Raw genomic sequence first — 20,712 nt, forward strand, 5'->3', positions numbered from 1 at the left:
TGGTGCACACTCGCTGCAGGCGACTAAGAAATCTGTAAGGAGCAGTTGCAGCTCCTGATATAAGTGCTGCAAGCGAATGATCATCAAAAACGTGGAAGCACGCGGAGTCTTGGTGGACGTGCTGATTCTTCCAGCGCTGCTGTCCTGGCCACCCTCCTTTCCTCCTATCTGCGGCAGCTGGTCCACCCAAGTCCCTAGTAGAGGACTGAGGCATCGGTGGCACCAGCAACATGCCATAATATAGAGCAGGAGCGTTGAAAACTTTGAAATAATTGGGGATATTCTTAGTCGGGAACACAGGTTGGCGTTGGGGCCCGCTACCGACTGTGTTTATGAGTGGGGTTGCTTCACGGGCTGCCAGCTCTTACTCCGTGCTCAGAGTAACTAATGAGAGCAGATACAGTGATTAAAATCGAGAAGTAACATCAACTGAATGGTGTACATTACTTTGAATTCCCGCGACCTCCTAAGCTCCTCCTGTGCAGCTTCTCAATGTGCTGATGAATATAGAATTTTAGTTTTCATTAAAATGTTATAAGCATTTGCGTTGCGCACACCCATGAAATACTATACTCAAAGGAAACATAAATACAAAGATAATGCATAGAACGAAGAAAACAGCCTGAACGAAGAAAAGAGCCACCTGTGGGAATCGAACCCACGACCTTTTGATTACGAATCAAACGCACTACCAACTGTGCTAAGGTGGCCTCATGCGCGACGCGTAGAACCTGCGGCAAAAGACCCTGCGGTAACGTGGGTCACCTAGATTTTCATTCAAAAGTGTTAATTATACAGCCTCCATCCTCTAATATTTTAAAATTTTCGTTGCCAGTAGTAGACAAGCCTTGAGCATTGCAGCAAAGAAGACAATTTCCACTCCCTGGAGCGCAAGGGAGCACTGCTGCAATTTCGTACCCATTAAGCGCAGCATCAGCAGCAGCATCGGTACAATTGAATTATTAGCTACAAGCTAATTGATAAATCTTAGCTGAATCCAGGCTAAGGTATAGCTGGCTGTTTTACGTGATAAGGAGGGACGACCAGGGTCTGTCGGCCCTGATCGTACACTGCAGCCGCAGTCTCGCTGCAGGCTCAAGTGTCTTGTGCGGTTGTATCTTTGCCTGTTTGATTTAATGTAAATCTTTCCCCCCACTATCTGCTGTTCCCAACGGCGCTGCAACGCGCAGCTGCGCTGCTCGTTCTATGGCCTGGCAGCTCACAGCGGACGACGCACAAGCCTAAGGGGGCCCTAGTCGAAGGGCGCCTCGCCAGCCTTTTCCGTTTTTATCTGTAGCAAATGCCGGAAGCAGCAGCAACAACAACAGCAGCAGCAACAACAGCTGCTGCAGCAGCTGCAGCAGCAGCTACGGCAAGAGCTGCTGCATGGGGTATCTACTTCTTCATCGGGAGACCCTTCAGTCTTACATGCGTCTTCGCTGCTATAGCATTCAGTGCTTTTACCCCTGCCGACGCGCTGCAGCTGAAACATCAGCAGCCAGCAGCAAGTGCTACTCTCCCTGCGGCCTGGGTCTCACAAGGCTATGGCCGTCTCATGGGGATCTCAACGCGGGCCTCCTTGGCAGACAACAGAGGAGATGCCCTTTCCTTACTCAGACGCCGGCCTGCCGCAGTTGCAGCAGCCGGGACTGCTGCAAATGCGGCCTTAATGACTGCGGCGGAAGCGGCTGATACTGCAGCCATCGCCGCAGCAAAAGCAGCGACAGCAGCCAAAACAACCACGTCGTCTTTGTTCCCCTATGGGTTGCCCCCTGCTCTTTCCCCCCAGTCAGCAGCAAGCCCCAAAACTGCAGCGGCACTGGACGAGGCAAAGGAGGTCATAGAAAGGGAGATGTGGCGCCTGTACTATACACAGCAGCAACAACCGCAGCAGAAGCAGCAAAAGCTGCTCTCTGCACAGCAGGTGGAACAGCTCATTGGATTTTCGAGGGACTTCTGCAACTCTGCGAAAATCTCCGGCAAAGCGAATGCTGTAGAATGCGTCGTTAAGCTGCTGTCAGCCTTTCGTCAATCTTGCCTCATCCACAGTAGCTCCTGCGGCGCAACTCTTAGTTTCTTCGCGTCCTGCTGCTGCTGCTGAAATAGCAATAGCAACGATCAAATATGGCTCCTTCAGTGATAGCCTTCGCAGTCTCGACTGCTACGCCTCTTCGATGCCTCTGAAGGCAATCTTGCGAGTCTCCTTTGCTTGTGTTATCCTATCTGCATCTCTCCTTCATCCCCCTTCTCTATTGCTCATCCCTGACTTTCTGTTTCAGTGTGTCTGTCTCCGTCCTGCGAACGTTTCACGACTTAGCAATGACTGCAGCTGCTGCTGTCCTACGGAGTTGCTGCTGCTGAGTTTTTGTCTCATGAGCTAATAAAAGCTGCTGCCGCTGCTGCTGCCGCTGTGTGTGTACGTGCAGAAGCGTGCTACAGCAATGCATGCGGTGTTCATCGTATGTATTTTCAGCGTTCAGCGCGGCGCAGAAAAGCCCCATGGACTTTACTGAGTGGTCATTGTCCATTTGGGAGCCTCTTATAGATCTGGAAAACAGCAAGCTGCATGTACATGGCACACTGTACTTTTTAGTGAAGCAGGTTTTGTAGAGGCAAATTTTCATAACTCACTCAATTCCCCTCTGGCTATGTTGTGTCTCTCCCTTCGGTGTTTGGTTATGGCTGTTGCCCATCGGTGCCCTTGTCGGCTGCTCTGCGCTCTGTTCTTTTCAATGATTTTCGTAGTCGCTATACTTGTACGCCTCTCTGCTCCTTCACTCCGCGAACTTAACCTTATTTTACTTTGACCTGTTCTTTTTCGCGTGTCTGCCTTGACGTGCGTGAACGTATCTGCTTATAGTTCTCTCTCTGACCAGGCTGGATGTTTCTTTTTGAATCTCTCTGTGTTTTTCGTATGCACGTTTGTTAGTCGTGCTTTAGTGCCTTCCATATATATTTGTCCCTAAATTTGCCTCCTCATTTCTCTGCCTCTGCAGGTCTCTGAAGAGACTCTGCTTAGGTTATCTCGGCACCTGAGGTCTGGGGGCAACGCCGTCCTACTCTCAAATCACCAGACTGAGCCGGACCCTCTCTTAGCGCGGCTTCTATTCCGCAAAAGAGGATTTAATGATCTTTATGAGGCGCTTACTGCCGTAGCTGGCTACAGGTGGGGCACAGAGAAACAACAGCTTACGCAGACTGCAAGTGTTGTAGTGGACACTCACCATTAATTCCATCTTGAAGCCCTGCTGCAGTGTACGTTCAACACAATGTTTTGTTCTGGACGCGTTGTCTTCGCATTTTCTGTCGCGTGTCCTCATTCGCGACCCCTGCTTGTAACTTCTACTTCATGAGCCGATTGTTTGGCTGGAATTGCCTTTGCTACCCTCGCTAAATCGTCGCGCCCCTATGTGAGTATGTGTCCGTCTGTAGCTGTCTCATCCGGTCCCCTTCTTGCGTTCATCTACTGTGAATGAACGTGCGCCGGGCAGCCTGCCCCACTCTGTTATCTCTGCCTACTTCTGTGTAACTGTTTGTGCTTGAATTCGGTGTTGTCTTAAGGGTACGCTCGGACTTACTGTCAGTGCCGTTTTCAATGAGCTGCGACATGATTTGTGTGCACTCAAAGAAACACCTGTCCTCTGGTGCCGACGGGCTGGAGCAGCAGCGGCGAGAGAACGTGCAGGCCATGCAGGCGTTGCAACACCTGCTGGAGAAAGGAGGCAGTCTGATATGGGTAGCCCCCAGCGGGGGTCGTGATAGGGCCAATCAGCAAGGGGTGTACGCACAACCGGACCCTTTCGATGCAAAAACCGTCCAGACCTTTTCTCTCTTTGCAAAGCGCGCCCGAGATTCCTCAGGCCACAAGACCCTCTTCTTCCCTATGGCCGTCTATACAGCGCCTATCTGCCCTCCTCCTAAAGAGGTACATATAAAGAATAGAGATGCGCATACACAGAGATGAACACGCAAGCTAATCTTATTCATTCCAGTGTGTGCTTTGAATATGCGTGAGAGTGCATATCCGCAAGTTCTCAGTCTACACTTGTGCATGATGCTCAGTACATACTTACTTAATACTTGTACAGACTTATTAAAGGATGAATATGTAAGACAACCATGTATCTCTCCGCGCACCCGTATGTATCAGCATGCATGCGTATGATTACATGCCTTTGTGTATTCACGGAGTCCTGCACACCTACATCTACGTCGTTCCGTTTTCAGTGCTTCTTAACAACTGTGCTCACTATCCGTTGATGGTGTCTGCTTGTGCCTGTGCCCATGTGCCTTCTTGGTTTTTGCCGTTAGCTCTTTGTTTTTGGCTGTGTCCGCATATGCGTTTTCGACTGGTGCCTGAAGTGTTGGGGAATATGTTTACTATAGGTTGCAAAGGAGCTGGGGGAGACGCGGAGTTGCAACTATTCCCCCATAGGGCTGGCCATAGGGGAGCCCTTGGAGGCCGACTTGTCTTCAAGCCTACTGACTGCCAAGGCGGAAGAACAGACAAGAGCCCTTTACTCCGCAGTGTCATCTTTCCCTTCCTGACCTAAACTCTAGACCCCAATTCATGCCATCCGACGAACCCTAGTAGGGAACGGCTTTCGCAGTCGCCGTCGCATGTGCTCCCAAGCACCTTTTAGGCACTTTAACAGAGCCAGGGGCCTTGGTATTTAGGTTAAGCGCTAAAGGTTCCCCAAACCGGTAGCCCCTAATTATTTCCAGAAATTGCTGTAATAGATTACGACCACCTCAAAACCTAAGTCTTGAACGCCTGCAGAAATTGCGCAGCAGCAAATGTTGCTGACCGAAAGGCCTCAAAGCACCTTCATTCTTTCAGTCGCATGCATTTTCTGCGGCTGCTCTTGCTTAAGCTTCCTGCAGTAGCAGGTGCGGCAGTGCAGCTGCATGCGTGAACATACGGCAGCTGGGGGAAAAGGCGAGGGTCTTGGTTCTGCTGTCTTACCTCCTCACTGATAGACGGGGAGCGACCGCTTAGCCTTCTGTCGTCGTGTAATCAAAGACAGAATACAAGACAGGAACAAAGGACAATGTAAAACTGGACACAGCGTTTTTGTTTTTGCAGCCCGCGAACCAAGCAGCATGAGCTGCATAGATGGGTGCAAGCGTGCTTGCAAATTTAACATGTCGCCTGCGGTCCAGCATGGTGTATCACCTTCTAGAGCCGTGGCAGGCTAACCTTACGCGCAGTTTGGGTGCCGTGCTTTGAGAGTGGATGTCAAAATTTACAGCCTCTCTTGCTGAGGAGTGCAAACAAGGTCGATGGAAGGAACGGGGAGACAAGCAAATGAATAACATGCGTAGTTTTAGTGTCTTGTTTAGGGCTCGCGGTTTTGAGGCCGTCTACACTGGCGTCTTCTTTGCTTTGGGGACGAGGAATATCTGCGTTTGTCTTCTCCCATCCCTGCCAACATATCTTTTATAGTATGTGTGTCTTCGTCTCTCCGCCTTCACTTTTTCCTTTGTGGAGCGGCTTGTGCTGTCATTGAAAATTACTTTCCGTCTGCACTTTGTACCGGTTCTTTTCGTCTCGTTCAATTGAAGTCTTTGTTCGCGAGGTGAGGACCAACTATTGACGTGTGATGCGCTTATGTGCTTTCTCGCAAGCGTATTTGTATCTGCCAATTTACACGCGTCTACCCATGCTCGCATCTGTATGCAAGCGCATCCACTGGCATCTGTTTAGGTGCATGCTTGGTTGTACAAGAGCATGTATGTACGTGCCTATGCACATACACGCATAAAATATGTGTATGCGCACTTGTAGTTTTTGCATATGCTTGGCGTCTGAACAGATGCACTGCGTTGCCAGTATGTGAACGCGTGGCCTGGCTTTTCCTGCCGTCTAGGGTTGGAGATCCGCACTGCATGTGTTCCCTGTATGTATATATACATGCGAACAAATGTACGTTAATACATGTGTACATACATGCACAAGCGCTTCATTACATTCATCTTTACGCACAGAAGCTGTTTGTATGCAAGGGCATCAGAACATTTGCGGAATGGAACACACACAGCTAGGTCTTTCTGCGTTAAGATAATTTGTTTTTGTATGGGAATACAATGCTTGAGTATATGTTTTCTGCAGTTGCTAGGGGTTTTACTACGCTAAAATGATTTGCATTCGTATGGGAGTACAATGCTGGAGCAGATGCTTTTCTGCAGTTGCTAGACTCATCTCCTCTGTATGTTCACCGCAGCATGCAGTGGCCTTGTCCTTCAGCTATAGTATTCGGAATATGTGCGTTTACAGGGTGACGACAAGGGTCTAACGAAATACGTTTGTTATCCCGCGGCTGCTGCAGACACGGCTGCAGCAGCTGCATCCGCTACTACCGCTACTGTGGCCCCTCGCACACTCCAGTGGTGCTGCCGCTGCTGTTAAAGCCTAAGCGTTGCACCGCATGCAGCAGCAGCAAGTGTAGCTCCTTTACGCAGCCAAAAGGTTTTCGTTGTGTCTACCAACACTAGCCAAGACTGAGCTGAAAATAACTCCAGAGCAGCGGCCAAGAGGCAAAGGTCCCGCTGCTCTTTCTGTTGCTGCTGCCGTTGCTGCTGTTGTGGCAGCGACGTGCATGCTTCACCGGCAAGCGTTCTTATGTTGGGGGAGTTTGCCAGGGCCTCGGGGAGCTGCTGCGCTGTTGTTGCTGCTGTCGCTGCCCACGGGAGCGGCTGTGACTCCTGCGATTTCGCCCGTGGGAATTCCCTTGACGCTGCGGGTACTGCTGCTCCTGCTGTGGAGGCTGCAGGAAGGCCTGTTGTTGCAGTGGGTAGTTTGGCTGCTGCTGTTGGGTGCATCGCTGCTGAACCTGCTGTTGCAGGGGCTGTGGCTGCCGCTGCTGCGGCTGCTGTGGCTGCTGCTGCGACTGCTGCTGCGGTGGAGGCGGCTGTGGCTGGCTGAGGGGTGAAGAAGCTGGATGTGCTGCAGACATAGCAAGGGCCGGATGCTCCGGTTGCTGCTGCAGCTGCTGTGGCTGCTGCTGCTGGTAGACCGATTGCTGCTGCTGTTGTGGTTGCCTCTGCTGCTGGCTGCTCGGGATGAGGTGCTGCACTCTGAAGAGAACAGAAAGCATACAGGGGCGGAGAGGACCGCAGCAATTCATTTTGAGCATCTTCACATGTATATGCAGATACGTGGCTTTGGGACTGCATCGTGCCAACAGGGCATCCCTTCCCTCTCAGCCGACAAACCCGCAGTATGGCTCCTCGGCACTATTTAGGCAACAATGGCAGAAGCATCCACCCGCATCTCACTTTGTAAGCGCCAATGCCTCTTGGACTAGTAGCATTTGCCCCTGCACTGCTTCCCTATCATACGGAATATTCTCTAGCTTGAGGGCCTCCTGAGGCGTGAGCAGTTTCAGTGCGGCCCTTGCAGTCAAAAATTCCTCTTCGCTACGGAGGCGGCAAAGTGCCGTTGAAAGCCACTCGCTGCGGGTCGTCAGAGCAGCTGTGAGAGAGGCTAAGTCCGCAGTGCGAGACAGAGATATCCTGAAAAGAAAACGCAAAAACGAGATTCACGTCGGCGCGGGTAGTAGCATTGTCACCGCAGAGGGTTCCTTCGATTCTACTTTTACTACGATTGGTGCTGTAAGAGCTAGTTTCGCTGCAGCCATAAGTAAGATGTAAGGATAGGATAGAACAGAAACAATCGTCAGAAATGGTGCTGCTTTTAGCTCCAACAGTGTTGCTACTGCTTGTGCTGGTTCTGCAGCTCCTAAACGTGTATGCTATCACCATCAATACCATTAACATTGCCGTTATTGTTCCTACTATCCAATGCGACTGCGTGAGTTATAAGTTGCCCCTTACGGCGACAGTAATACGCTTAGCGCGTAGGAATTATTCCGCTTACTCTCCTTCTAAAGCTGTGCTCTCAATAAATTTATCTTCACTGTTTGCGTGCTTCGGCTTCGTTTGTGTTCTAGTACCACTAATTCTGCATAAGTGCAGCCAATTTATATGTGCGTTATCCTCACCGGTGCTGCTGAAGTATTTTAATGACGAGCTGCAGCGCAGTCTCTGCGAACTGCACGTCTACAAAAATAAGCAGCAAACAAAAATGAGTCCGATGTGATCAGGAAATACTGCACTGCTTCTTTTGTTCACACAATGTATTCCGTTGTCAAGTGGAAGCTACGTTCTGCGCTTGTCGGGTTCACTGTCTCCGGCATGTTCGTATATCTAGCTGCATTGGTTCATTTCTTGTCTTCCTAAACTTTGCTGGCCATATGACACACTACATGACTCCTTCTCCCTGAACTTCGTGGTCATATGTCTCAGTTACATGCTCAGTCTTTCCGTATGTTTGTCTCTCAGCCTCTGCTTCTCTCTACCTGGTCAGCTAAGCTCTTTGCGTGCATCTCAGTAGCACCTCTCACAGTTTGACCTTAACAGATCCAGTGGCCACGCACTGGACCCCCTCTACCTCCGTCTCTAGCGTCTGTAATCGGGTCTGCTTGTCCATCTCGTCTTCTAACGGTCTCTATGTTTGCTACTTACTAGAAAGGTCTTGCAATGTCGGCAACAGCATCTCGAGCGCCTGCAGGAGTCCCGTTTCTTTGATTTGTTCAAAAGATATAAGACCCTCAGCCACCAAATGTCTGCAAAGCGAACACGCTTTTTCTTGGTACTGAACACCCCACAAAAACAAGTGGATGGAAATATAGCCAGTGCAATTTGATATATATTCTATACCCTGCACCAAGACATCTGCAAAGAGTGCTCAGGAGCAAGAAGAAGCAAAAAAGGCAACGAAAGACATATGCACAGGGATGGTGACAGAAAACGATGAATGACGAGAGGCCAAAAGTCGAGAGCCAAAGCTGGAACACAGGGCCAAAAAAGTGAGACAACCGCAACTGCAAGGCACCGGCACCGAAGAAAGCAACCGCTCGTTCTCACCTTAGGATCATCACTTTTAATGGCGTAGACCAGCAACGTCAACCCTTTGCTCTTCAAAAACGTTTCTTCACTCGGTCTGTGATTGCGCAACAAACACGACAACGTCTGCAGCGCCCGCACACGTAGTGCCTTGCTCCGCGGGCTCTCCTTCACTAGAGCAAACAACACCCCTAGTCCCTAAGCACAAAAGGAGAGCAAAAAAGTAAGAAGCACAGTAAAAGACAAATAAATAGCTGGATATCGAGTTACTTTTTCCCGCAAATGTTCCCACATTGATCCCCCAAACAGAAAGCCCAGGAAGTACAGCAGAAAATAAAAGCTCGGAAAATGGATTCAGCATTAAGCGTCTAGACCTTGTCTGACCCCCAGTTCAGCAACTGCTTGCTGAATTTGAGGGTTGTTCTGCATGACAGATGCAAGGATTTCCAATGTCTTCTCCAGAATTATGAAGGCTTTCGCAGCCTCGCTTTCCTCCAGCACTTGTGGCTGCTGTTGCTGTTGCTGCTGCTGCTGGGCTGCAGTTGCCGGACCCCCAGAGGCCGCGAGCGTTGCTCGATCCATCGAAAGAAGCCGCAGCAAAGGCTCCAAAGCGTTCAACCTGGGAAGCAGAAGTAAGAGGAGCAAGAACATCAACAGGAGTAAAAGCAATAACACGATCGGGATAATACCAGCAGCCCTACAGAACAGTCAAAGTTTCAAGCCAAAGCAAAATATGAAACAGCACAAGCAGCACCAAGTGAGACGTAAAGGCATCTGCAACCGCAGAAGAGGCTGCGGCTGCAACCTAATCCGCAGCAAAACCCCAGTGGTAACAACAGCAGGAACATACTTAGCGAGGTCCCTTGAAAGTTCGGGATAGTCCTCTATCAAGCGCTGCACAACTGATAGAGCAGCGATACAGTCACGACCTGACAGCAGCAAAAACAACAGACGACAATTTAGCAGAAGACGCAAAAATCGCGTGGGACCAGAAATGCCACTTCCGAAAACCAGTTAACACTGTCTAAGAGTATTGGAGCTTACGGACAGGATTTACTGTCACGTCTTACGCTTCTGCTTTAGAACTCAAGTACACAAGTGCCGCTAAATATAAAAGAATAGCATAGTAGCTTCAGGATTTATGTGAAGGCTTTCCCATGTTACGAAGGCCCAGCTACATAATGCCTGTGCACCGAAGCACTATGCACTGAAGGCGTGCCTTGCTCCCAAAGGAAACAGCTTAATGCGTAATCTACAGCCTGATAATAATAATGACTTAAGTCCACGCTGAGCGCGCCCTTGGACATGCTATGTCGCATTATGTGTCTAGCGTCTCAATCCCGCTGGTCCGGAATAGAAGACATGGCCACTACAGTACTTAAAAGTTCAAGTTGAGGGTTAAAGGCTGACATACCTTTCGTTTGTGAGTTCAGAAAGCTGTTCACTATGGTCATTTGCTCTTTAATGACCTCTACGGGATTTTCTTCGGCCTTGAAAGCCTCTTGAATGGCTCCACGTAGGAAGTCAATATCCTCCTCCTTGAGGCGGCACTGGGGAGACGTGCCATCTGTACCGACAAGTCCAATCAGCAGAATACTGGTAACAAATAGAATGGACACTAACAAATAGCAGTACCAAGCTTGCCCCTACGCACAGTCACCATTGAACTGTCATGCACCAGGGAACTGGGACGTTGACGCCTTCCTCATCTTGCCTGCGCTCTTGGAGGAAATGCAGCATGATTGAATAAACAGTAAAAACAAGTAATCACGGGTGCAGTAGTTGAAAGGGTCGGAGTGGTTATGAGCAAGTGCACGTGGAGACATTGTACCCACAGTTTAGCAAACTGTGCATATAGTTAAGGGCTGACGTGTAGGGTTTATCGCCCAGTGCATAGGTGAGTGAAAAGAAGCATGGAAGCAGAACGAGAGGTCAGTAGCCGAGTTCGGCCAAACCCAGCATATCGCAGCTCAACTGCAGTGCTGATGTAGTTGCTGCTACTGCATCGGACGCTTTGCTTCACCTGAATATTTTATGGACCATCTGTAGAGGCCCGGCCAGTCGATGCCATCTCCTGGCTGCGCCATTTTCGAGAACAGGGGGCGTCACGTCAGCTGTCACACGCCAGTAGCAGTACTGGCAGCGGCGGCAGCGTCGACAGAGGCAGCGGTCGTCCAGATGACTCTTGAAAGCAGCCTAGCACGGTACTCCTGTACGTCCTAGAAGTTGCGGTTGTTGTGCCGCTGCTTCTGCTAGAGCTGCTCTTTCCGTGCCTGCAGCTGATTCAGAGACTAGTGCAGCCGCCGGTGTGAAGACTGCTCACTTCTCCTCAGGGTCACTTGTAGGACGCAAGAGTTGTTTCCTTTGCAGGTGCAGGTATGAGACCCTGCTGTGTATGATTTCTGCTGGCAACTAGCGAGTTGATGTGGCTGTTGAGCAATTGGGGGAAGATGGCCTGCAATGCCTTCTTTGTACGCACAGTACATAAATCACTCTGAAATTTATCGAAGGCAAGGAAACAAGCCCCTGTATGAGCCTGCCGATACACTGCAACAGCGCCTTCGCATGTCGCTACCCCAGCAGCCACAAGGGGGCCAGGGTTCCGCTTGCTATGCAGCACACGAACAGAAGGCCTACCAATAGTAGAAGCAGTTTTATTTCAAATTAACACTGTTAAATGAAACCTAGTGCAAGGATTTCGATGGTCCATAGCCTCAAATTACCCAGCCTTAAATGCCGATGCTGCTGCACACAAAACAGTAGGCGGCCGGGCACCTTCCGCAAAGTACATCCACCTTAGCTTCTGCTCTGTAGTTTGAAGTACTTTGAAGGAGAGAGACCGTATGAAAGCGTAAGATCTCTTTCAAGGCGCGTGTAGTTGTTGGGATTTCCGTAAGCCGCCGTTAGGTTGAAGGAAGTTAGAGCATCTGGAGAGGCAGACAGATGCTAAATCGAGACTTTTGCTCATGCTTAGTTGTGCCGTGCAAATAAGAGAATCATCAAAGAATATGTGCCTGATATGCAGCGGCTAGTTGGAGCTTATAACCTATGGCCACACCAAAGAGCTATGAGAGGTGTGCTCTCAGGAACATGAGCAGATACACTTAGATCTTCTCGCAGACTTACGCAAATTTCCACGGAATGAATTTATTTGTGGGTTTTTATACCAAGCTTTTCGGGAGTGTATACACTTTAACTCGCTGGGAACGCGGGAATAGCAGAGCCCCTCTGCAGTGCGCGTAACATCAGCTGAAACATGAAACTCCTTGCGAAGTGCTTCGCATACTCAATGTATACGCATAAAAACCTATAGACCTAAGTGTCTAAGTACAGAGGGCGAGTTCATTGCCTAGTGCATCCCCACTAGTACGCATGTAAGCTTAAGAACTAGGCTGGATAGTTACGAACAAGCTTCGCCGCATCGGGAAGGGCGGCACAAGTGCCCGTGTCTCGGGCCCCCTTAATTTTGCACATTTTTCGCGCGTTAAGTGTCAGCTCGTGGTTCTCGGTACTTTTTCGTTCCTGTTTGCCTTGGTCATGCAACAAACCATCATGGCCACATATGCTCAGCCAGATATCCTTTGCGAACTCCTTAATTGCCCTGCTTCGGCTAGCCATACCTGGCCACCGCTAGCCGCCACCTATTCGAGCTCAGGTGACGCATCACTCTCGGGCTTGCGCTTCAGCACCTCAGTTTTCCCTTCGCTTTTTTTGTTCTCACATCCAAAATCCTGAAGGTGATTTTCGTTTCCCCGTCCGCACTTCCGATCCCCTCTTTCCTAGTTCACAGCTTGCTCATAATTAACCGCTCTAAACCCAAAACCCTTGAATCTATGCCGCCTTTCTGAGCTTATTCTCCCCTGAGCCCTAAACTCAGATAAACTCGTCAGTGTACACTTACGCAGGTCCTACCTGAAGGATCAGTACCGCCATATCTTCCTTACAAACAAAGTGAAAATTGTGTACTTCGCGGTTTGTAGCCACAGATGAGCAACAGACCCATCCAATTCATGTGTGCCTGTCCTCAATTACTTGCATGTTTTCTCCTAACGAAAACACGTGCATACTTACTTATGAATGAAAGTATATGTCTACAGGGTGGCATGCATAGTTAAAAGCAAACACAAACACATTCTGTTAACATAAATGTAAGCAGCTTTAGTACATATGCCAACTTTATGCGCAATATAATTCACAGCGTTATGTTACTGAAGGAGAATGGACACATACAGGCTTCACCAACTGTCTGCATTATGACCCGATGGCCGTCACATCATACGACCCACAGGTGACAAACTAGTAAGCTAACTGCTGTAAGAATGATGATGATGCATGGCTGGACATTTCTCTCTATTTCGTAGGCTGCGGGAGATGCTGCTCGTCCGCACACCTAACAAACAACCCCTATGCCACGAAAATTCTCCGGATGCGTTCGTAACCTTTTCATCCGAGTAAAAAAAGCACTTTCAAGCCTCTAGTGGGCCTTTTAAGTATAATTTAGGGTGCAGCGCTGTGGCGTGGGGAATTAACTCTTGAGATTCAGGTTTCACTGGCCTGAAGAGCTCAGGGCATCCATGTTTTGTAGAAGTCGTTTCCGCTGGTGTCTATAACAACAAATGCTGGAAAGTCCTCCACACGAATACGCCAGACAGCCTGATACGCAGGAACCCACAACCCTAAATGCCATCATCAACGTAGTCCTACATCACAGGCGCTAGAATTGCACGCCTTGAATTCCACCCACAAAAAGCAAAGGCTGGAGCCCAACCCACCTAGCACTAGACCCCCAAAGCCCCAAACCCTTCACCCCCAATATAAAACGCCAACCCCTAAACCCTCAGTCCAGCTTTACCTCCATGCCAAGTTCCGGGTACTCAACTACTTCGACTTCTTTGATGCAGTTCTCTGCGATTCTGGCTGCGGGGCCCCCGATGGAGCCCAAGTAGGCTCCGCCGTATTTCTTGCAGGCTTCAGCGACTGTGGCTGATCTGTTGCCCTTCGCAAGTGTCACCATGCTGCCACCCTTAGCCATAAACGCTGGCACGTACGGATCCATGCGGCCGGCAGTGGTGGGGCCGAAGGAGCCGCTAATCCGGCCCTCGGGAGTCTTCGCGGGACCTTGAAGCCACAAACACGCTCAGTATCGGGCCCTAGATCCACAGCTCTAGATGCATGAGCAGGAGCGGCAGATGCAGACTAACATAAAGCGCCGTACTAAACGGCAGCAGCGGTGGCGCGAGACACAGCGAGCGCAATCAACAGCACTTGCAGCTGCAGCCAACAAACAAAACAGTAGGCAAAGCAACCACGGCAGCAGCAGCACCTTCAAAAATGCCGCCGCAACCAGTACCAGCATCAGCAGCAGCATCACCGGCGGCAGCTTCGCCGCTTCTGCAGCAGGGGACCTCCCTCACCAGCATAGTAGATAGGGTGTTGTTTAAAGTATTCCGGGAGATCTCCTTCCTTCTCGAGCCTCTCCATCAGCTTCGCATGCGCAATGTCCCGAGCTACAATCAATGTCCCAGACAGAGACAGTCGTGTCTTGCAAGGCAGCTGCTGCAGTGCCTGCAGCAGCTGCGACATAGGCTGGTCAAGACTTAGACGCACCGGCTCAGTTATGCCCAGGTCAGAATCCGTAACTGAGGGCAAATATTTTGTGGGATCCGTCTCGAGTTGCTCCAGGAAAACTGAAGGTAGAAATAGAGCCAGATACGACGTGCTATAAAGTACGTGCGCCTATAGTTCTACCTGTGTTATTGCTTGCGTGTGCATAATTCGGAAATCCAGTGAGGTCTCTTTGAAAAGGGTACAGGCTGACTAAAGTTGTTCCTTCCCATCCCTTGTTCCCCTATTCGCAAGGCAAGCCGATTTAAGGAGGCCACATTTTTTTCGCTGGGAAAGCGCAGGTTAGAATAACGAGCGCGGGCAGGCACCAAGCACAAAAATATGCTCACATCTTCCAGCTAATGAATGCTTATATTCCTCACCTCCATCTTCGTTAATAACGGCCAGCGCTTGCCTATCAGCTGAGCATGATACGCCAATCCCCACAGGCAAGGAGGCTCCATGTCTGGGCAGTCTGATAACCCTCACATCATGGCAGAAGTACCTGCCTCCAAACTGAGCACCGATTCCAATCTCCCTTGTCATACTCAAAATTTTTTCCTCCATCTCCAAGTCTCTAAACGCCCGCCCGTGCTGGTTCCCGCTGGTTGGCAAGGAGTCCAAGTATCGGCAAGAGGCCAATTTGACCGTTTTTAAAGTCTGCTCAGCTGAAAGGCCCCCAATCACCACAGCAAGGTGGTAAGGGGGACACGCAGATGTGCCAATCGTGCGAATCTTCTCTTCCAGGAATGCAGACAACTTGGCTGGGGTCAACAAACCCTGGGAGCAGCGACAGTGGAAGCCGCATGCGCAGTAGCAGCAGAAGCTTCAGTGATCACAAAATATGTGATGAACAAAGAGAGAGACTTTGGGCACCAGCACTAGAAGAACGAATTGAAATAACAGTAACGGCAAGAGCAGGTACGGGCACCCCAAGTAACAGGAGCCGCATCTGCACGGACAACAGGGGAAGTACCAGCAGAATAAAACCAATTGTGTGCAGATAGGGGGGACCTTTTGTGTCAATTCGAGATAGGTGAAATAGAGGATGGGGAACAAAAAACAGCAGAGCCAGACACGCTCAGACAGAGATAAACACGAGATAGATAAGTGAAGACAGGAATTGATCGCAAACAGACAGGAGACAATACAGCTGATGGCCAGCAGAGCCAAAGTGACGTACACTTCAAGACCACAAACAGCAGCAGTGGACACTGAATGCAGTTCATGCAGACGCATCTTCTCAGGGCAACGCAAATACGCAATGCCGGGGGCACAAACAAGCACAAACGGCTTAAGACGTAGAAGAGCGCGAAGAAGGATGTGAGTGGGCTATCTCCCGTCCGGCTACTTACTTTAGTTTGCTGATAGAGAAATGTCTTGTTTGCGCTGCCCCCTCCCTTCGCAATAAAAAGAAATTCGTAGGAGTTGCCGTCTACTGCTGCGATATCAACTTGTGCGGGCAAATTGCACTTTGTGTTTTGCTCTGTGAACATGTCCAGGGGAGCCATCTGCGGTTTCAACGCATGGTGTGAAAAGGTAATACGATAAATAACAGAAGAGAATTAGGCACATAGTTCCGTCACGAAGAAATACTTGCTGCTACGTATTTGTGATTGTAGTTGCTGTAGGGCACCGTGTTCCCATTCAGGCATGGTATACACTGAGGATACTGCTACTTGTTTACCTTTTAGTTGGCATCACTTACTCTACGGAAAACCATCGACAGATATGACCACAACACAGTACAAGGCAACCCATACTAGAATAAAGCCACGTCCACAATGCATGCAGCTACCCCGCCAGCGCACCTGGCTGTATCGAAGATTGTCAGTAGTGTAGGCCAGATACGCGCCCTTAGATAGAGCTTCTTCATCTGCGCCTTCAGTAAATACAAACTGGCCTTTTTTTCCCACCACTATAGCAGTGCCGGTGTCTTGACATCCGGGGAGCACCCTAAGGTACACGGACAAACATAATACATCGGAAAGCAGAAGCGCATTAGCAACGAATAGCTACAATGTTTCGATACAACGCATGCAGGGAACTTGTACGCATGACTGTAACTTGTGAGCAAGCATGCATGCTCATGATAGGCCTGACACGCATTTCGCAGATGCAGTAAATCCATACAGTGATACTGTAAGCGTGCATGTATTGGTGCGTTTCACGTGCGTGCAGACATGCAGCTGCCATGCACGTATACGAACTACGTGCATGCAGTATTCGATATCACATGCATGCATGTTAGCACGATTGGTACAAAAATCAGTGTATAAGCTCAATTCCATGGGTCGTTTCCAACCTGCCAGCTGCAATGCAGGCGTTCTTCAGCAGCTCCAGCGCCACTGCCCTGTCGTTAACGCTGCTGTCTTTGTCATCCAATATATTTCTCAGCTGCTGAAGATGAGAAGGCCGCAGCAGGTGGGCCAAGTCCCCGAATGCCTCGCGAGATAGAGCAGTGAGGGTGCTCGCCGGCACACGCAGGATTCGACCGAGACCTGTTACATTTTCTGCTTTAATCTCTGAAGGAGCCACAACAGCACAGGGGGATGCACAAATGTATCGTTGTACGCTTGCATGCATGCCTAGGGCATTGGGGACGGAGAAAGAGACAACTTAAAATCATGCAGCTGCAGTTCGGGTGAGGCTGCAGGCAACAAGTAACATGGGGGCCAAGCAATCGCCGCGACAACAGAGTGTGAGCGATGGGGTTGGACAAACAGGCAGGGGTTTGCATGTATCCATGCATGAAAACAGGCATTGAAGCGCCTATACACACCGTTGCTTAGAGTGTCCAGACGGCGGAATTGGCATTTGGGTTCTTTGGAATGTTGGAAGAGGGGTGAGTAGTGAAATGGTACAGCAGCAGCGGCTGCTGAGGCGAGGCCCCGGGACCCAGCCTTTGGAAGCGCTGCTGCAGCGCAGCCTGTAACACAGCGAGTGCATGCATTCATCTTTTACTTGCGAACCATGTGATCAGCTGCCGAGTCTGAGCAATGCGAAGGCGCGTTCTTCCAAGGGAATACTACCACACTCAAAAGCGGTGTAGGCAGCAGGCTGCAGGATTGGGCTATAATTCTGTATATGTGGCCCACAAGCAAGCTAAATACAAACATTTCTGTACGGAAGGTGACTGTTGAGCAAAGGCTGCTCGCCTGTAAGTAGAGCGCATCCCACGTGCTGCATGCGTCTGGATGGACGAGATACCAACAGCAGTAACTCTCATTCCGTATCAATGCTTCTTTTTGTCTATTTACTAATTGGGCTAAATAGCGAAATTGACAGCATCTTTTGATTGTGACTCAATCAGTAAGCGACCAGTACTATTCTGCCGATGTTTCTTTTGGGGGGGGCCCTGTGCAATATGCGTGTTTACACGTGGATTCTTACCCTTCAGCTGACATCGAAATTATTGCATAGCTAAAAAGCTTTTGAATTCCTTCGCATATCGAAGGTTTATCTGCGTACAATTTCCAAATCATTTCACCCTTCTCATTCCTCCCGATGCGCTGCGAAATCGCTTGAGAAAGGAAGGGGCAGGTCTCAATCGGCGTCAGCACGAACATAATGAAATAGAACAGATTTTTAACTACAGGTGAACACTGTGTCTGATTGTCCTCCCAGCCCCGCCATCATCTTCTAGAGCCTGAGCGCCACCTCTACTTCTCACCTACATTTTGATATGCTACAGCCAAGAGAGCTCAGCCGTATTCAAAGGGCCCTGGATGGCTTTAGCTCGGACTCAGAGCCCCCATCACCCTGTGATATCTTCAAAGAAGCAGCGGAGCCCACAGAGGCCCCCAGTGAGGGGCACTCATCGCGGGGCACCGAAGCCGAGCCTGCAGCAGCCAAGGGAGCAGCGGCAGCAGATGTAGCAGCTACTGACTCATCAAAAGCCTCAAGTGCGGCAGTAGACGCAGCAGGGGACGTTGACGAAGACGATGAGGATTTCAGCATCCATGCACTGCTGAGGGAAGGCCGCCGCCAACGGCGGCGCCCTGCTCAGCAGCAGCAACAGCAGCAACAGCAGCAGCAGAACGAGAAGTGCCCCAAGGCGTCGTTTCCTCCCGTGGAACTGGCTTTACAGGAAGCAGAGGAGAGAGTCAGCCAAAAGAGAAAGCAGCAAGAAGCAGAGCAAGCGGCAAGAGCAGCAAGGCTGGCGGGCGATGAAATACAACACGTGCCTGCTGCAGCGCCAGCAGGGGGCCCCAGAAGGACTCCTCCGAAGAAGCAGCAGCAAGGTGACAAATACAAAGAGGCACAGATAGACACAGAGGCATAAAGCAGTATGCCAGTGTAGCTGAGTGGAACCCTGTTGAAGGTCTGCTAAGTCATCTTTGCCCTTCCCACAGTAAACATATTTGTAACGATCCATACCCGGTTTCTAGCATTTGCCGGTCCAGCTTTTTGTTCGATCTTTTTGTTTTTGCGGCTTGCTATTATGCTGCTTGCCTGCGCGGTGTGTACGTTGCAGACTGCTTTTGTCTGTGTGTTGGTATTTTTGCTTTTGGCCCATCTACGTAATTCATACATCATTTAGTAGTTTGATGCATCTTTCCGTTTCCGTTGCAGTGTACGTGGGCCTGCCAGTGGGTGTGGGCTGGCACGTGCCTCTTGTAGGCATTGAGGGCCGCGGCGGTTATAAGCCGTCTGCGGAAGAACAAACTGCAGAAAACGAAAAACGGAGCAAAGGTCAGATGCGCACAAGCATGCATACGAGCCAGTCACGTACATGCACGCATAGATGCTGTGCCGAGTGGTACACATATACGTATGTGAGCGCGTATTTGTGTGAATGAGTCCACCGAAGTGTGAATATAATTTCATACTAACACACTTGCAGCGTTCAGCCCGTACCTGCATTTGTTTGTGTTTTTCTGGCAGAGACGGAGGCACGTAAGAAGGCTTTGACAATCAAGGAACGCGAGAAACTCAAGCGGAAGAAGGGCCAGTCCTCGCATGCAACGTGGAAACCGGAAACGTGGATGCAGTTGCGGCAGCAATACGACTGACGACAGTAAAAGGACTAAGGTTGAGTGTCACCGGCGGCACATGCGGACAAGTGGGTGTATATGCAGCCCAGTTACAGTCTCGCGGCACAAGAAGGCCACAGGGCTAACTAGCGGCGAAAGTATAGGAGTTGGGCGATGATTTTTAAACGCCAAAACTTGGCTCCATGAGGCCGTTGCTGCCTTTCCAAGTGTCGTCGTTTCCAGAGAATCGAGAAATGAGACGCGCATAGTTGAGGATTCGTGGTTATAGACCATCGGGGCTAATTTTTGGTGCGTGGTAGCAGTGTTGTACGTGGACTGTAATAAGAGCAAGCGGCCTCTGCTGCGCTGCCAACCACACCCACTACTAGCTTAGGGACGAGTTTTTTATGGCTATGGCTTGTGCTAGTGAGTGCCGCGTAGTGGAGCACTGCGTGAAGACATTTCCGAATAACGTATAGGCCACATTGCCTCTACACCCTGCGGTTTTGTTGGCCGAGCAGGCCACTTCGTGCGGGTGCATGGTACGTTTAAGTTCCACGATTCGACGGCCTTGTATCGATAGAGTGCAGCATAGCATTAGAGAAGTAATAAGTTTAGCTTAATGAAACTTGGCTGCTCGGATCGAGGGCGCAAACACCTGGCGAGCCGCCGTTACCAACTCACTGCTGCGAGTTTGCACTGAGCTAACGAAACAGTATACAGGCGTCTCCTGGCATGTAGGTTGTGTCTGAATGCACGGGCTATCCGCAACTTAAGTTTTAGCTCCGCAAACGGGATTTCATCTGCGGTGAGGTACCACATGGTGACGGACTGGCCGGTGGTCATTTCGGTCGCCCGCGGCAGCAACTGCAACCTTAACGCGTTTTCGGCTTTCTATAGGTTATTTCCATCTTTTGCTTTCTTTATCTTCACCTCAAACTATAAAGAAGGAGAATCTCTTGCCACACAGCGTTTCTGTAGTGCCGAGGGCTGCAGCCGATTATCGGCGATGCTGCCTCATGTTATTGTTCACACCATGAATTCTACTACACTATTTTTTCGATTGTCATAATTTTTGCTTCATTTGAGTTGGCACTTCATCCTTATCTTTTAATTCACCGAGCGAGTCACCGTTTCCCTCCCCCTTTCACAGGAGCATGTAGTATCTTCTACGTACTGCGCAAAGAGAACCCCCAGCCTATCTTTTCTCTGATTTCCCTTGGTA

General features: G+C 49.9%; 4 protein-coding genes across 4 annotated transcripts; 2 read left to right on the forward strand and 2 right to left on the reverse strand.

Moving 5' to 3' along the window:
• Positions 1–1,300: 1,300 nt before the first annotated feature.
• On the forward strand, positions 1,301–4,548 carry ENH_00034180 (glycerol-3-phosphate acyltransferase, putative; the record flags this gene model as incomplete). Its single annotated transcript, XM_013584961.1, has 5 exons — positions 1,301–2,016; positions 2,427–2,568; positions 2,997–3,166; positions 3,562–3,925; positions 4,387–4,548. 5 exons carry the CDS (start codon positions 1,301–1,303, stop codon positions 4,546–4,548), a joined length of 1,554 nt encoding a protein of 517 aa, XP_013440415.1.
• Positions 4,549–6,620: 2,072 nt separating this feature from the next.
• Positions 6,621–10,994, reverse strand: ENH_00034190 (hypothetical protein, conserved; the record flags this gene model as incomplete). The annotated part of the gene is made up of 9 exons (XM_013584962.1): positions 6,621–7,077; positions 7,279–7,515; positions 8,004–8,061; positions 8,527–8,656; positions 8,929–9,105; positions 9,292–9,526; positions 9,758–9,836; positions 10,322–10,474; positions 10,931–10,994. The coding sequence occupies 9 exons, from the start codon at positions 10,992–10,994 to the stop codon at positions 6,621–6,623; spliced, it is 1,590 nt and encodes a 529-aa protein (XP_013440416.1).
• A 2,476-nt stretch (positions 10,995–13,470) lies between these two features.
• Positions 13,471–17,468, reverse strand: ENH_00034200 (fumarase, putative; the record flags this gene model as incomplete). The annotated part of the gene is made up of 8 exons (XM_013584963.1): positions 13,471–13,560; positions 13,760–14,025; positions 14,322–14,594; positions 14,895–15,291; positions 15,867–16,022; positions 16,323–16,467; positions 16,817–17,036; positions 17,294–17,468. 8 exons carry the CDS (start codon positions 17,466–17,468, stop codon positions 13,471–13,473), a joined length of 1,722 nt encoding a protein of 573 aa, XP_013440417.1.
• A 728-nt stretch (positions 17,469–18,196) lies between these two features.
• ENH_00034210 (hypothetical protein, conserved) lies at positions 18,197–19,526 on the forward strand (the record flags this gene model as incomplete). Its single annotated transcript, XM_013584964.1, has 3 exons — positions 18,197–18,755; positions 19,087–19,206; positions 19,399–19,526. The coding sequence occupies 3 exons, from the start codon at positions 18,197–18,199 to the stop codon at positions 19,524–19,526; spliced, it is 807 nt and encodes a 268-aa protein (XP_013440418.1).
• Positions 19,527–20,712: the final 1,186 nt, after the last annotated feature.

The sequence above is a fragment of the Eimeria necatrix genome, genomic scaffold (assembly GCF_000499385.1).
Source record: "Eimeria necatrix Houghton genomic scaffold, Enh_scaff24, whole genome shotgun sequence".
NCBI lineage: Eukaryota > Apicomplexa > Conoidasida > Eucoccidiorida > Eimeriidae > Eimeria > Eimeria necatrix.